At 40.0% G+C, this 17,269-nt stretch overlaps 1 protein-coding gene across 2 annotated transcripts in view; it reads right to left on the reverse strand.

The window, feature by feature from the left end:
* Positions 1-3,585, reverse strand: part of LOC131591777 (palmitoyltransferase ZDHHC17) — a 64,714-nt gene extending 61,129 nt beyond the window's left edge. For both annotated transcript variants that reach the window (XM_058862822.1, XM_058862821.1), the window contains exon 1: positions 3,504-3,585. In XM_058862822.1, the coding sequence (XP_058718805.1) occupies positions 3,504-3,566 (63 nt within the window). In that variant the 5' untranslated portion in view covers positions 3,567-3,585. The remainder of the gene's footprint in view (positions 1-3,503) is intronic.
* Positions 3,586-17,269: the final 13,684 nt, after the last annotated feature.

A 17,269-nucleotide genomic window follows, 5' to 3' on the forward strand; every position in this document is an offset into this window, starting at 1 on the left:
TCCTTCATTACAATGATTACTCACCCTCAGTGTTTACCACTTGTGCTTTTCAATTTGATCCCATTCAAATTCACTTTCCAGTTACTGGATCTTGTTAAGCATAAACTGAACACAGCACTGGATTTCATTAAGAAAATATTCATGTAGGGGAAAAAAAAAATCTCTCTCACTTTTTCAGCTGATGTGAATAGGGCTTTTGCAGGCCTTTTACCATAAGGCATTATTAAAATAATTGTTAATTCTTTCCCATACTCTTCACTATTTAACAGTAATTTTTAAAGACAACACTTCATCATCAGCATTACCACATGTTCAGTGAAAAATCATCTCCTTGTTCTTATACATTTTTAAACAAAGCACTATACTGAGAACTTCTGCTTAACTGCTTGTTCATATTTGTATCCTATCCGTCAATAACTTTTGGGATACAATCCCATGCATATGCTCCTTACTTTCAGTGCACTACTTTGAATATAGCTACACGAAGGTGTGCCTTGCTTTACCAGCATAATTTCACATGAATTCTAGATGGCTTTGTACAGTTCCATCCTCCCTGCTTAGCATCCATCCATCTTATTTGTCTCCAAGTTTTATTATTGACAATTTTGATATTATGTCCAAATCATTACAAACAAAATCCAAGTCTAGTAGACTAACTCCTCCAAGACTTTTAGGAAAATGAAATTCAGGAGTAATTCTAACAACTATTTCCAAGATGTATCAGTTAGCCAGCAGTTCTCCAAGCATTTATTACATACTACAAGATCATTCTACAAGTATCACATGTGCAATTAATATTATTTGTACTTCTTCACTAAAATTATCTTCAAAAGCTTGGTTGTTCCACCAGCAATCTTACAGCTAGCAAAGTGGGATCCACACTGTCACACTAAACGGAACTTGTCATAAGGCAGAATAAATATGCTTGGAAAGAAATATCTAATACTTAAGTTCAGCTTGCACTCATGATGGAGGCAACAAGGGAAGCCCAAGAACTCAGTCAGGAAGGTACCACACAAGCCCCATCAAAAGCACTCCCACCATAAGTTCCCTAAAGAATTCATATTTCCATTAGTTTCTACCTTTTCTTACTGAAATGACTAAATCACTTTACACTGAATCCTTCATAAATAAATAAATAAACAGATCTCCCAGAATGACAGTGTTTAAGTATTTTTCCCTATTCCTTAGAACCTCTTTCCTACAACATTAATATTGTATTCATAGTGTTTCATGGCAAAATACAAAGCCTTCGAGCCCAAATAAAAATAAACACAGTCCTTAAAAAAAACCAAAAAAACCAACCAACAACAAAAAACAAACAAAAAACTTCAAACAATTTGAAACTAATCCAAATTAGTTAATACAAAAAGATAAGCAAAAGCCTCATAAAAAGGCATATAAGAAACACCTGAAAAAGAAACCCAAAATAAACAACAGCACCATGAAACCAAAAAAAAAAAAATAAAAAATTAAGATTTTGACAGTCCCATCAAAAGCATCGGTTTTAAATGTATACAAATGTTGAAACTGATTATATGCTCAAACGTCACTACTTACATAAGGACATGGTGCTATTTTCTTAAAAGGTGGAAATCACCATGTATTAAGGCCCCTGACATTCAAAAACGATTGAATAGAGATGCACTGCATTGTTCAGTGGGCAGGTCTGTGACAATACAGCTCTGCTATGGCACACAATCCTTAAGTTTTTAAAGGAGCATTTCTGGAGTGTCTGTTAACAGCTAGTCTGCCTCACCACCAACACGAAAAACATCCTTCTCTTTTAAAGCTTGTCTGTACAAAGACTTTAGGGAGTAAGGAAACACTCAATGAAATCCACATAGACACTATCTTGTAAGATCTAGTCAGACAATCAGCATTTCTGGAAAAATCAAATAAAACTCCCTCCAAACTAGAGATATTGCATATTACAAGATTCCAGTTGATATTACAGCACACAATATATATTAACATCCTTTCCCTTATCTTTTGTGCACACATTCAACTTTATGCATCAGAGGAACAGTATAAAATTCTACCACATTAACTAGTTAGACTATCAATTTAAATTGAGAGATTTTAGTTTGCTATACAGTAATTACTCAAAGTTAATAAACTCTAGACTTCAATCTTTAAAATACAATGGATTTCTGACAAACTGTAAATGCTTTTTATTCCATTTTCCAGTCTTAGATTGACTATCTAAAGTTTCCACAAGCTAAGAACACTTTCTTTCAAAGAACATTAACATCCTACAGTCTGGATCACTGCTGAAAGCTTGTGTCTCTTCTGAAAATCATCAGACACTGCTACCAAGGGTATTGCATTTAGTCTGACTTCAGTTAGGCTTTAAAAATGTAGCAACAGTCTACATACACCCCTTAAAATAAATCTGCAAAAAACAAACAAACAAAAAAAAACCCACTCAAAAACCAACCAACCAAAACCAAATAAAAAACACAAAAGAAAAAAAATACCCAACCAAAAACCACAACAAAAAAAATCGAGACACTTACTTGGGGTTTGCTGGTAGCTAATTACCTTTCAGAACAGATTGGTCTATTCTAAAAAGTCATGAGCACAGTTTAGAGAGGTAGGGTAGGTAAGACATACAGAGGCCTACAGAGCCTTTTCAGTCATCAAATAAACTAACAGTCTTTCAAGATACTGTTTAAGGAAAAGATACCATCTGTTTAACAGAAACTGGAGCCTAACATATGCACTTATCTGTTTTGTAGGCTAAAAATCAATTCTTACAGTTCTTTACACATCAGGGGACAAGTCCACATGTAAAAGCTTTTCTAAACTATTTAAAATACATTTCAAAACAGTCATTCTAGTCCTGACGAATACACACATGCTGCTGACAAAGGTGGACGCCACAACAGAAGGGTAAAAAAATGGCACGAAACGACCTCTACATGTTACCTGTAAACATTCCTTCTACCACCAACACACTGGAATAAACAGACCGCTTGCTCTCAAAATAAGCCCACGCCACCCGGGGAGCGCTGCGCTGGATGGGGCCAGCCCTGACCTGCGGGTGAGCTGCAGACCAGTGCCATCCAAACGGGAGGGAAACACTTATTCCTCCGAGCCGCTTCCCCCCGGGCAGCCGGGCCGGGGCGGCCGCCGAGCCCCGAGCGCTGCCCCTCAGGGGCCGGTGCCGCGGCACCACCCGGGGCGCCTCTGTCCCCGCCGCTGCTTCGCCACCCGGCTCGGGGGCGGCCGGGACCGGCGGCGAGAGCGCACGGAGGGCCGGAGACGGACCTTGCACCGCTCCCTGCCCGGCCCGGCCCAGCCTACCCCGGCCCGCCGCCGCCGCCGCGCACACCCAGGCCGGCGGCGGGGGGCGGCGGCGCACCTCCCGCCCTCCGTGCACCCCGCCCGCCCGCACGCCCGCCGAGCCGCGTTCCCCCCACCCCACGGCGGGACGCCGTCCTGACCGCGCCCCGAGCTCCGCTCCCGCTCTCCGCTCCCTTCGGGCGGGCCGCTCGCACCTCCGGGTGCAGGATGGGGACGCAGCCCGCCTCCTTCTCGTACTCCTCCAGCGGCGCCGCCATCTTCCTGCGAACCCCGCGCCCGCTGCATGCCGGGTAGTGCGCGTGCCCGCGGCGCCCCCGCGCGCCGCCGCTTCCTCTGAGGGGCCGCGCGCGGCAGGGCCGTGGCGGTGTGTGGCGAGCTGTGGGTACGGAGTGTGTATTGCTGTAGGGACACTGCCCGTGCTTTAGCTGTGCCACTTGCTTATGGGTATATGCACCCCCCAATTTATCGGGGTACCTGCATCGGCTCTCCTGGAGTCAATATTTAGTATAGCATGGGTTTGCGGAGATACTCCTAATGAGGAATAAGGTTCATTGCAAGTTGGAATGCGAGTGAAAAGAGAGCCCTTCACCTTCTACCTTTAATGTAGATTTGGTTCCATACTAAGCAATGTCTATCCATTTTTGCTTGGGAGTTATCTTCATGCCTGCTAGGGTAGCAAAGAGAGCATGGGAAGAAAGCAAGAAAGTTTTAATTAGGTTTTTGCTCTCAGCTGCAGGAGTGTTTGAACCCCCCCAGCAGCCCTGAGGATTTCCTAAGGAAGCAATTCCTTCCAACCATTTGTGCCCTACTGGGCCTCTGGTTCCTCGCATCCCAACACACGAGCACTGCCCAGATGGCTGCGGATTTGGGGACAAGTTACAAAATAGGCTTGGTTCTGTTTAGCTGGTCGTTTCTGTTCTCACAGGCTGTGTAATGCCCATACAGCCAAGATAAGGAATCCTAAAGCGTTTTTTTTTAATTTTTTTTTTAACAAATTACATTTTAATCAAAAATGGCTTTGCAATTACAGAATATTATTGCTGGTTTGACTGCTGCTTTATATTTCTATATCTATGGTGCTCTCATTTGCCTTTGTGAGAAAGGGACCTTTAGATAATATATTTTGTTGTATTATAATACATTAAGCTCGTAAGCCTAAAACCCTACAATGATATTCTCTTCATTACTCTTTCCTATCTCATGCAAAATGTAACAGAGAAGCACTAATAAAATCTGACTGCAGCATTATTAAAATGTTAAACCATAAATGTCCTTTTTTTCCTGTATTTAAATTCAAAATTGTGAAGAATGACATAAGATTTAGAAACCGGGGGTGTGAAACAGGTCTCAAAGCACAAATTTGAAACCATAAGGACTGAAGTGCTAAAAGAGCAGAACAAGACACAGAGTATACAGGAGAGGATCTTTTTTTAACTCTCTATATTATTAAATGTACTGGGGCTTAGATATAATTTGCAATTTGATTTGCATGAGGAAGAGGGTTTTCAACCCCCTACAGCCTCCAGAAATAGAAATCCTATTAATCATGACAGTTCATCACTCCTATTTATAATAAAAGCAAGAGTGATAAAATAACTAAAAATCTTTATAGTATTTTCACTATGCACATTATTTTTCCTTGCAACTCTGAAGAAGTTATGCTTTGTCCCACAGCTCTGAACTGGATTGTAAACAAATACTCTGACACCTGTCTAGGTATTTATAGCCTGTTCTTCACAGATCTCCACATTAGCAAACCAATTCTGTTCCCAGATATGTCTGTATGGAGAATTTTTGCTGTTTAAACTGGGGCCTCATCTGTGAGTATAGTTCATGTGCAGCCTATTATATCTTTCTTCAGAATGGGTGTCCCTTCTACTGCCAAGTAACAGCAGAACTAGAATACGGGATTGTGCTACTGTGCATTAGAGCTCCTCATTCAAAAGCTAGTAGTGGTTCAGAAGTTTAAAAAGTTTTCCGCACTTCAAACATTCCTTGTCCTTTCCTAATCTACATATAATCTAACATAATTGCATGGAAACATGATTCTTCATTGTTTTGCATTGTCATTACAGAGAAGTTATGGTCTGTGCAGAGTAAGTAAATGGCAGATACAAACCCAACAATCTGCTACAGTAACAAAGTTTACTCCTTTTTCCCACAAATCTAAAAGGCTGTAAGGTTAAATGTTTTTCTGGACTCTGCCAAAAAATTTGCTATCTGACCTTGAGCAAGTATTTCACTTCTCTATGATTTATTTTTCTCACTTGTAAATCAAAAACTTTGTCATCTCGTTCAGGGGGGTAATCTGGGAATTTATTACCATTGCAGAGCAATTTTATCTCTGATTAAAGACGCCTTCTAAATGCCAGGAATTATTGTTGATCAATGGCAGGAAATGCCCTTCCGTGTGCTTGCATTGAATGCTCCATAGCTGATGTGTGAAGTGCTCTCCGTATTGACCAAAGAGGTTTTATCCAGTTCTACTTAACTAGGCATGCTACAGGGACAAGTCTGTAATATTGGTTAAACACCACACACACTAGAAAATTATGTTAGGTCATATTCTCACAAAAGGAGAACAGTTCACTGCTACCACAGACACATAGATTTTCTTGCCTCTGTTTTGCTTTATGTTAATCACTGTGGAAAGGGGCATAAGGACTGGATACCTTTTAATTTTGAAGTAAGCCAAAAAACAGATGAACTGGGAAGTAAGTAGCACAAAGTCTTATGATTCTCTATTCTGCGATGAATTTTATCTTCTTTAACAAGCTATTAGGAAGAAAACCCTTCAGCAGAGACAAAACATATTTATGGAATACGTGTCTGTACACATGGCTACACATGTAGGCATAACTGCAGCTTTTTTAGCTTCTGTCTTCTAGACACATTTCACTAGGCTGTGAAATGTGACAGTGAAATAAGACTTTTAACACACATTTCTTAGTAGTAGCTTTGTATTATGCTATCAACACTGAAAACAACTAAAAGTGTGCATAAACAATGTTTAACTTTGCAACAAAATACTGCAATTAAAGCTAAGTGTTTATTCTCACGGCAGGTCAAAACTTAAAGTGAAAATATTGGAATGTCTTAGTACATAATAGGTAAGTAGGTAGTAAGTCAAATATACCTTACCTAACCCTACAAGAATGTGTATCTTTAGAAGAGTTGTGCATGTCCTTCACTTTCCATACATAGTTTTGATTAATCCTATTGTAATTAATAAATCATGTGGTGCATTTGCCACGATACCGAGGTGCCTCTGAAATTTTCCCTTGCATAGTTGTCCCTTGCATAATGATCAAAAAAACTAGCTTCATTATCCAGGGCTAAGATCTCTGGAGAAGGCATGTTATGGTCCTGTCCTCTGAGTATGTTTGCAGAGGGGCTATCAGTAATTATTTTATTATTTTCTATCCATGCTTCATTTTCTAATCACGTTACTGTTTGAGCCTTGTGCTTAAAGTATTGGAAATCATACCCACCTATCTAAATGTGTGCACCAAAATGAATGTATGAAACCTATCACTCTGCATGGATTTATCCAAGTCTATGATTTCTCTCTGCATTCACTCCTACATGGAGAACATCCCCCCCATCAAGGTTTGGACCGGTTTGGGTGACTGCAAGGCTGTGAGTTTGCATGACAGCTCTTCAGAATTTGTCTTTAAAAATATAATCCAGCTGAAAATGCTCTCAAAGCAAGTGCATTAAGAGAATATTAAATATGCATGATTGAAGACAGAAATCAAATAGTGAAACTGTTCAATACAGTGCCTTCTCTAACTGCAAGCACTGCTTCTGTTCTAGTATCTCAGGGCTCTGACAGCTGTGTGGATATGAATGAAACCTGTGTGACTAAACCTGGTTTTGCTTCCGATTGGCTGCCTTGCCCTCTTGAGAGGGGTGAGTATCCTGGAAGGCAGATCCATCAGATCTCGCTGTAGGTCCAATCCTGAACCACTGCAAGCTTCAGCCCTCTCTTCTAAGGTAACGTGAGCTTTCAGCATCCTGGGCTGAAAGCCATGGCAGTTCAGGAGAGGATTCATGAGGGGATCAAGTGTCCTTACTCAGCGGTGGCAGCATCTGTCAGCCAGGATGACTGGGGACAGCAGCCACTCGACCGTGTGACCATGTAATGTGCTGCCACATGTCAGTCAGTGCTGCTGGTACAAGACAGCAGTGGGTGATGTGATTTCCCTCACTACCAAGCGCAGTCAGGTTCTTCTCTGCACAGCCAGTGCAGAGGATTAGTCACAGTGGCTGTGTTAGGCAGTTTGTTCCCAAGCATCACCAAAGAGAGCCTGGCAATTCTCTTATACCAGTTTTGTAACAGTGCATTTTTGAATTCTAGTGGTGGTCATCTTGATTTACATTGTTGTAAAGAGAAGAAAGTCAGACACTGTGTTTATGCTACCCTTTAATATTTGCCAAAGAGCACTGCATATTATGCCAGGCAGTTTTAGATACCATGAAGCAATCCTCCTAAAACAGGGCGAAAAATGTTGGAAAAATCCCAGCTGAACTGTCGTCTGATGTCTGGGTCCTCCCTGTAGCCTTTAGCATACACAGCATGGACAGGGGTCGTGAAAGGGAAAGTCACATTCTTCTCTACTCCTTCTGAGTGTATCTGTTGGGGGCAAACTTCTTTTGATGGGATAAGAAGCCATAATATTGTCTGCTGGTCTGCAAATGATAGGTGCTTTTGCAGAAAGGGATGACTCTGCCTAAGGAAGTCTTCTCTTTTGCTACGTAGTCTCTTGCTCCCTTGGAAACAGTCCAGGAGGTTGCTAATCTTAAAAAAGGCCTAATGACAATGTTTGATATAAAACATCAGGTAAATAACATATTTGTACTATTTCCCCTTCACTTTCCTTAAGGGAACAAACCTTTTCTATTTGACTACTGGAAGCTGGAAATGCCCCTCCAGTGGTGAAATTGTCACCCATTTCATTTAAAGGGAGCCTTTTCTACATGTAGTTTCCCACAGCATAATTATATTGTATGTATTAATATATATATTTGGACCTCAAATCCCTGTATCAAGATGTATTCAGGGAGATTTCCCTGTAGAGTTATTGAAATATAAAGCTGATGACATAAGCACATAGAGAAAACAGGAACAAATTGCAAAGTGCTAGATATCTATTTTAAAAAAACCCTGAATTAGTTGTATTTGTTGAATCCTAAATGTCTAAATGAATGTTGTGCTTTCAAAACAGTAAGCACATCAGCCTGTGAATCTGATATCTCTTTCTGGAGAGATTCTTTCTGTCACTTTCTGCTGCTTTCAAGTAAGTTTTTTGTAGAATCATTACTTGGTATTTGAACACAGAGGGGTAAGCACTAAATGTAAGCTGCTACTAAGCATAGCATCCTTGCTCTTAATTTTTGGTGGTTTTGCATTTTATTGTACATATTTTTTATGCCAAAATAATATCTCTTATTAGCATGAAATATGTATAGCCCTTGAGTGACATAAAGCAATCATATTATTTCCCTAGGTGATTATCTTTGCTGATGCAATTCCACGCTGACAAATTCTGCATTGATTTAGAAGTGCAGAAAATGAGTGGGGTTATCTAACTTGACTTTTTATTCCCACCTTTTTTTTTTCTTTAAGATGATAATCTTTTATTTCCCACTCGTGTTTTAAATATCTGATCTTGATACTATATCATACTCATGGATGACTTTGCTGCTCTCTCATGTCAAAGGAACATCTCTCCTTTCTTTGTTCATTATAGTCAAAGTGGCTATTACTTAGTGTTCTCATTATTTAGACTAGGTAGATCTAATAGTCACATTAAAATAATGTTTAACTTACCTGAGTCTGTTAGTCTCCTGTGAGTTTTCCCCCAGAGCTTGTTTTTGGCACATTCAGTAACATGCCACACGTAACAGTTTGTGCTGTGAACAGATCTGCCTGTGCTCTTGCTTTGGGGAATCACAGGACTCTGTCATGCAGCCCTGTACAAGAGCTGACACTGGATTATGCTCCATATTTGTAAAGGAAAATGAACAGACTTGAAACTGAAGACTGGATTATACTTTATGAACTTTTTTCCTTTTTTGTTCTCATTTTCATTATGGTTTGTTCTCCTGGACCTCTCTTTACATCTTTTGAGTTGGGCTGATTATTCCAGCTGCCTTTGGAGAAGGTGCAGAATATATCCGAAGAATGAATTTTTGAAACACAGGCAGTTGCTGAGGCAGAAACTCACTGCCAAAATGAAAATCAGTGACAAACCAATAAAATAAAATTAATAGTAATTCCACTACTTTAAAAAGATACCATTGAGAATGAAGCAATAAATATTCAACAATGGTTTTATGGAAGTGTTGAATCCTCAGGAATTTATGTTGAAGTGAGTTGAATGATAAAATAAGAGGAAAAATAACAGTTAATAGTTTCATTTATGATCTTTGTTTGAAAGCCAATAAATGAATTATTTTTGGTACTTTATATCAAATGAAGTAAATATTTTCCCTGCTCAGATCTAAAGCAAGCACTTAGGAACATGGTAGACTAACACTCTTCCCCTTTACAAATGAGCATTTTCTAGCTGAATTAAAATAATTTTCAGTAACCAAGGTGATGTCCAAACATAAAATAATAAGATAATTCTATAAATAGCATGGCTGTAGAATGCTACTGTTTTATAGTCCTCTTCAGGAATTGTTTTCATCATGGTCATGGCAGTGAATATATAGAGCCCACTGTCAAGGGAGGTGTATTGCCAGGGCTGGACCTGCTCATTCATTGACCATGAAAGGTACTTTGCCTTCATATAAGAAGGGAAAAAAGGAATAGTACAGGAAAAAATATAAAAGAGAGAAACTTTATCAAAAGCAGTAAAAAAGAAAATTAAATATTAAACCCAGAAAGTTTCTGATTATTAGAGAAGAACAAGAGACAAGAAATGCTCAGTTCGAAGAGACAATAATCAACTAGTCCAAATGCATGATCACCTCAGGGGTATTTGCTTTTCATGGGAGATATTTAAATTCTCTATGGTTGGTTTTATTTGTTTTTTTGATTTTGGGGGTTTTTTTTGTTTGTTTTTGTAGAGAACAATTAATTGGCTTACTGAAGTCCATAAAGCATGCCATGCAGGTATTTTAGATTTATTAGATTGGAATTAAGGACAGACAAAATAAGCCAACAGCACTTACGAAAACTTTCAGAAATGTGATGGGAAGTGTTGCATGAATTACCATCTTATTTAGGTTTTTTCTGAATTTATGGTGAATTACTAACGGTTGCTCACAGGCAAGTATAATAAATGTAGGGGCCAATATAAATTCGACTGTGTTTTAATGGGAAAGAGTGGGAGCAGTTTTCTGCCCTTGACTAAGCAAGGATACATACCAGCAACCTCTTCCACTGACTCATTGATTCAGTGGGGGAAAATTCCTTTATTAGATTCATATAAAGACTGCCAGAATACTGAAGGTACCAAATGAAGAAATAATCCCCACAAGCAGTCTTTAAAATAATAAAGTAAGTAAAATACATCATTCATAAGGTTTGGATGAAAATGGCTAATCTGAAATGCAAACTCAAACATCCATAATATTCAATACACTATGTTAAATATCATGCTGTATGATTATAAAATAAACAAGCCTGGAGTTCAGAAAGTTGTATGTTTAGATGGTATACTTGGGAATCATAAAAGACATCAAAATGTATAGGAGGTGCAAAGTTGGTATAATCCAATCTTGAAGCTGTGGGGAATGAACCAGTGGCACTGTTTTCGGAATAAATGCAGGCGAACTGAGCTGTCACATTAAAGCTGACAGCCCTGCTACGCAGCTCTAATCTGCTGTGCAAAGATCTGGGTTAGGAGAGGATGGAAATCTACAGATGCACTATTCCAAGTCTGCCTTTCTGAGCTTGCAGATCAAAGTCAAAAACCATGCCTGATCAGAAACATAAAAAACCGTGGGCAATGTAGATAATTCCAGAAAGAGGCAGATGATTTAACCCCCTTTCATTATTCTTTTCTAAAAAAAAAGTCTCTAGATGCCAAGACATTTTCAATGCAATGACTGTATTATCTCCCTCCCTTCAGATACTGAGGTAACACAGTCAAAATAGCATCGATGATTCTTGCAGCTTGATGAGACAGACTTCCCTTGAATTGCTGCAAAGTTTAGGACTCTCACCTGTTCTCAAGAGAATCATCACTTAAGAGATTTCCCAGCACTCTAACTGCACATGTTGATGGTAATGGAAAGTGGCAACTCTTCTGAACTTGCAGGACCTTGGTCACCTTGGGCTTCATTTACTGCTGGTGCTTTTAGTGGTCCTAAAAAAAAAAAAAAAAAAAAAAAAAAAAGAAAACGTCTCACTCATGCTTTAATACAATGGAAGTAAAAGGTTTGGCACACAGAATGGTATTTAATAGATGAGTATATATCTGGGCTTTGAAACTGCTACAAATGCTCATATATTGTAGCAAAAGAAGTAAGGAGTTTATTATACTATAGCATGCTGCTGCTAATTTATAAGCTCTTTGGTTTCAGCAGTTGCTAGAAGCACATGAATGTTTCTGTCACGTCTTGGAAACAAATAACAAAACATGTCCATAGGGAAAGTTACAACATAAAATTGAATTTTAATATAGCAGGAAGGGGGCTGACAGCAAAAATAATCATTTCATCTGTGAAGTTGCAGGTCGGCGTATTGCAGCTGAGAATACTCTAGCGGTTGCGTAGATGTGAGCTCCCCTGTGCAACACTAACCCAGTCCTTGCCTGTCTCACAGGGAGAAGGGGTAATTCTGTGAAGGTGAAATGAAATGTAACACAGACCTAGTAGCCATATGCTTAGTTACTTATGAATATCTTCATTTTTCTTGACAGCCCATGTCTGGCATTCCCAGTTTCTAACTCAGTAATTTTTCCTAGCATCATGTCCTACAGCTTCAGGCAAAGGAGGAGAGCTGCTGCTGCCTGGGTACCCACTGGGCTGGGAGAGGGGAAGTGAGGGGGCACCAGCATCAGTCGCTGCCCTGGGGATGGGGAAAGGATGCACAGAGATGTAGGAAGCTGCAGGCTGGTGCTGCTGTGACATCCTTGGAGCGGGGTTGATGGCCCTAGGGAGCTGATGTGGGGTGGACACTGTGGGGGACAGGGACAGTCAGGGAGGTCCAATTGGGGTCCTCATGTACTGACTAGATCTATAAAATCCTCTCTTCTGACTCCATTTTCCCTCACAATTTTTGGCAAATATTTTCCTACCATTTCTGCCCAAGGTAGTATACTGAAGCAGATGAAAACAGCTAAACCTGCACTTTTTGCAGACAATTGTCCACCATCACAAGGTGGGTTCTGCTACTCAGAGATACAGAGTCAAACTCAGCTAAAGTGCCCCAAGACCTCTCCATGCATTACTGTGCATTACAAGGAGGGATGGGCAGAGCTCTGCTGGATGGAGCAGGGCACAGAGAGCCCTGGTGTGGGCTGACCTGAGCTTAAGCATCCCTCTGCTGCAGCATGGAGCCACTGTGTGGATTGAGTGGCCCAAGGAGTAACTGAGCAGCACTTCTGCAGATGCCAGCTGGGTAACACCCTAAGGCTTCCGGCTCCAGAATTAGCAGAGCCTGTTCATGTGAACCCAGCTTGGGGTTGGGATCATGCAGAGCCAGCTGTGCATGTGGTCAAAGCTGCACATCAGAACCATGTCCCAAACATTTTTACAACATTAGTTTTGCAAGACAGAGACAACAAATCAAAAGAGATCTCAAAAGGAGAAAATGAAGAGACTTCAGACATTGTAATGCAGTCACTCCACAGACACACAGCTCATGGCAAGCTATGTTGTGCAAGGCACTGTCCTGTTTGCTTGGAAACTCAGTCAGCCCTCATAGTTTGCCTTTCATAAATGTGCAGTTCCTATCCTAAGACCCGGGTAGATCCAAATGGAAGGCAGATCAGAAATCCAAAATATAGCAAAAGGAGCCAGCCACATGTAATTAGTATTCTTTTAAGGAAGCAATACAGGAAGACACACAACATTAGGGTTGTGGTCCTTCTAAACCTGAAAGCTACCTCTTATCAAGCTTGAGCACTTCAAATCTACGGTTATGAGCTCCTTTCTTACCAAGACATGGCTTTTTCTACACATAGGCAGCTGCCAGAATTGGGAAGGAGGTAGTAGGTAACTTTCTTTGTAAGAAATTGGGTAGGAGAAAACCCAAGCATGATTTTGAAACATAAAATATTTTAATATTGACCATGAGTATTTATCCCCTTCTGAAATTTGCTGCTTGGCAAGAATGAAGCATCTCAGAGTTTTACTGGTGAGATAGGTTAATGGGGGACCTGGCCCAACTTCCTTATGCAGCCAAAGTAGATAAAAGCCAGTTTCTATGGTGGTGAGAGAGACCCTACATCCTGCCTGTGAAAGCTATAGCACTGTTCACACATCAACCTAACAGACACTTTGTTAAGATGGGAGATTTCGTGAGTGACCCCCAACAGAGGCTACTGCAATCACTTTGGAGAGTGATATCATTTCACCCTATCACTCCTCTGAAGGATATTTTTAAAAATTGTTTTGGCTCCAAAGTAATGTAGGTGTTTCTGAAGATGATACATTTATGCAAAAGGCTGATGGCTTGAATCTGTGTGCATTTGTTTTGTAGTGGTATTTCAAGTGTTTGTCAAATGCATGGCAAATAAGGTGTTCAGAAGGAAGAGTAAATGAAAAAACTTAGCAGCAGTAGCCTCAAATTGTGAGACTTTTGCAGACATAAATCTTTTTTTTTTTCAACAAAATCAGTAAAATCAATGTAGTGATTGGCCTTTTAGTGAAAAATCTAATGCTACACTCTTGCTTCTGTAAGGACCCACTGGAATTATGTTAAGAAAGTCTATTGTCATTGTCTTGCTGTTTCATTTATCAAAGAGTTGTGGACTTCTACGTTCCCCATCTTCTCCTTTGATCCTAAAGAATGTCAGCAGTCTGTAGTCTTGGCAACTTCATAGCAGCCAGTTGGTAGGAAATCTCCCAAATACTGATACTGAGAAGCCTGGCTTGATTCCTTCACATGCTATCCTTTCAATCCATTAAGATATATCTTCCTTAAAATATCTATTTGGAAGTGCACATTATATGAATGAAACAGGTCACGTGCAATGCTTCTAAGTCTTATTTATCTATGACATTGCTACTGTGATGACTGGAGGAAAGACAATGGAGGTTTAGACTTAATATTAATTAGAAAGCTGATTAATGAATTTGGCACCTTTATCTGAAAGACAGGAATATATTTCTGTGTAATTTTGCTGTGGAAAGTGCAAGCACAACAGACATCTGAAAAATCACATTCTGGGGACAACATTAACATGCTTTTTCAGATTTTTGTGGAGTTAATACTACCTATGGTGGATGAAGTTTTTCAGGATATGAAGAGGATGAAGTGAAAGACATGGGCAGAAAGAACAGCAAAAATAAGAAAGTTTGCAAAATTACCTTCCACCCTGTAGCCTGTTATTCTGCAGTAAAGAGGCTGGCTAATAGAGGAGCTTGGCCTCTCTGATGCATTATGACAGAGGAAATAAGAGATATGTGTTCTGTTTATCTGCCATGAATCAACGAGAGGGAGGTCAGCAGGAACATGAAATGAATTTTTATTAGAATGTTGGACATCAAAAATTGCTTGCTCTCTCTTCCCTGGATCATCACTCCAGCTCTTCTTTCTGTATTTATGCTTTTAACTTCTAGTGGGAACAATATAGAAGAAACAACGAGCCTCTGCTGTCCTGCCATAAAATGTGCAATAAAATCTAGCCTCTGGAAGAAAAGCTTATAATCCTTCAGGGAGAAAATACATCCCCCTGATAATTGTTTAGCAATGGCAGAGCACTGAGGACCCTCTGAGGATATGAGGCATGAGATTATAGATCTAATAAAAATGCCCGTAAAATAGAGAGTAATTGAGATGTTTTAGAATATATTCAGCAACTATGAACGGACACAATAGGACAAAAAGCTATCAGTCTGCTTGAAATACCAGAATCAGCAGCCTTGCAGTGTTTCCTTCAAGGACAATAGTGTGGGTTTGGGGTTTTTTTTCTGTACTATACCTTGGAGGAGTTTTCAGTTTCAAAAGCACAATAGTGCCAAAGCAGGTTCTGTCAAACATGAATAATTGAATTTGAACAGAAATGCAGAGACTCTGAAAATACAACTGAAGACTTCAGAAAACCCTCAGAAAATGTACAGGCTAGGTTTGCTGCTCCTGGTCTCATATCACTGAACTTGGCCTACCTTCACTGAGAGCACCAAAGCTCTGCTGGTGCAAAATTTCAGCAGACAGCTGTGAGTCAGGCCCAGTATTTGCAGGGATCTTTTCTTAAGTAAAAGGGTCAGTGTATACCTTTGGAAACACTGGTGTAGACAGTATGATAACTGATTATGATGAGTATGATTAATATCAATTAAATCACTTAAGACTTCCATTAATCAATGCTTGGAGATCAGCATCTACTCTTCCCTTTTGCTGCAGTGACAAGTTGCCACTCGTAATTGTGCTTATTGTATTAGGCACTAATGAACCTCAGTGGTTCTTTCTCCAAGGGCACAGTGCAGATTACTGAAGCCTAATGACTTCTTAAGTTGTTTGTTCCTTAAAGAGCTCACCTATGAGGTCCTGCCCTCTGCCAGTAACCTTTTTTAACCTGGCAGCAATCTCAATAATTACGTTGAGAAATAAAAAGAGGAACTGAGAAAGCTCCCATTAAGGAGTGGGGGGGCACGTGAGAAACCAGGAAAAGACCCTTGAGTAGAAAGGAAATAATACGAGTCTGTAAAGCTTTGGAGGAAATAGAGAGATTTGCAGACAAACCATTACAACAGGCAGCAAATGGTAGAGAAAGAAAGGTACTAAAGAGGAAAAGAAAGGAGGCTATGGAAAGAATAGGGGATTTCTAACCCATTTTCTCTTGAAACAAAGTTTTCTTTTTCATGAAGTATTTGTTAATCATAAAGTCACTGCTTTGTAATTTTTCAGCTGTACCAAATCTTCTGCTACAGAATGTATACAGCCTGCAGGCTGGAGCAAGAGAACAAGGCCATGGGGTCTCATGCATCTGAAGTGCAATACTAGCCATAATTTTTTCTTTCTCTGTGATTAAACAGTGTTTGACTTTTAGCTTAGCTGACTTCAAAATGTCAAGAATAGCATCAAAGCTTTGGTCTGTTTCTAGTGTCTCAAATCCCACACACTCAAAAATAGAAAAGAATATACTTTCTTCCCCAGGGCTTTGCAGATAAAGGATATTTCCAAAAACAATGTATACAGAAGTAGAAAATCAGGCAAAAGAACCTCCTTTTTTAACCAAGCGGCTGCTGTTAAAACTGATGTCTCTATGCACTATATATAATTGTGTGCCATTAGTACCATTGCCTGACAAGTGCATGTTTAAGAGCAGCTTTACACTCCACATGTACCCCCTTGAAAATGTCAGGAAAATTAATCCACAAACGCCAGAGGTTTATGTCTGAAAAGGAGACAGAGAAGTCCTTTTTTCTTTATTCAAATAAAAGGAGAGGCCATGGGGCATTCCGCTGGGGTTTCTCAAATTTTTGGAGGGCGCAGCCTCCTTTTTATCTTAATTCCGCTTGTCCCTTCTCTTTCCCCATAGGCTGAAGCACTTGACAGGTACAGACTTCCCAGAGCACCTGATACCTGCGATACCTTCCCCCCCACCCTCAATGCATAATCCCTTCTTAATTCTTAACTTTTATGGAATTCATAGTGTTCTTTCAGTGCCTCTTTGATCTTTTAGTGGAATCCATCCCATTGTTTCTGTTGTCTCTCACTGATAGCTGCATCTTATCAGCGGACCCACAGCTTGTTTGTAAAGACAAGCCCGTCATTCCTCTCAAAAAGAAAGCCCCATGTAGACAATTCCTTACATATATATGTCTGCATTTCTTA

This window comes from Poecile atricapillus, chromosome W (genome assembly GCF_030490865.1).
Source record: "Poecile atricapillus isolate bPoeAtr1 chromosome W, bPoeAtr1.hap1, whole genome shotgun sequence".
Taxonomy (NCBI): domain Eukaryota; kingdom Metazoa; phylum Chordata; class Aves; order Passeriformes; family Paridae; genus Poecile; species Poecile atricapillus.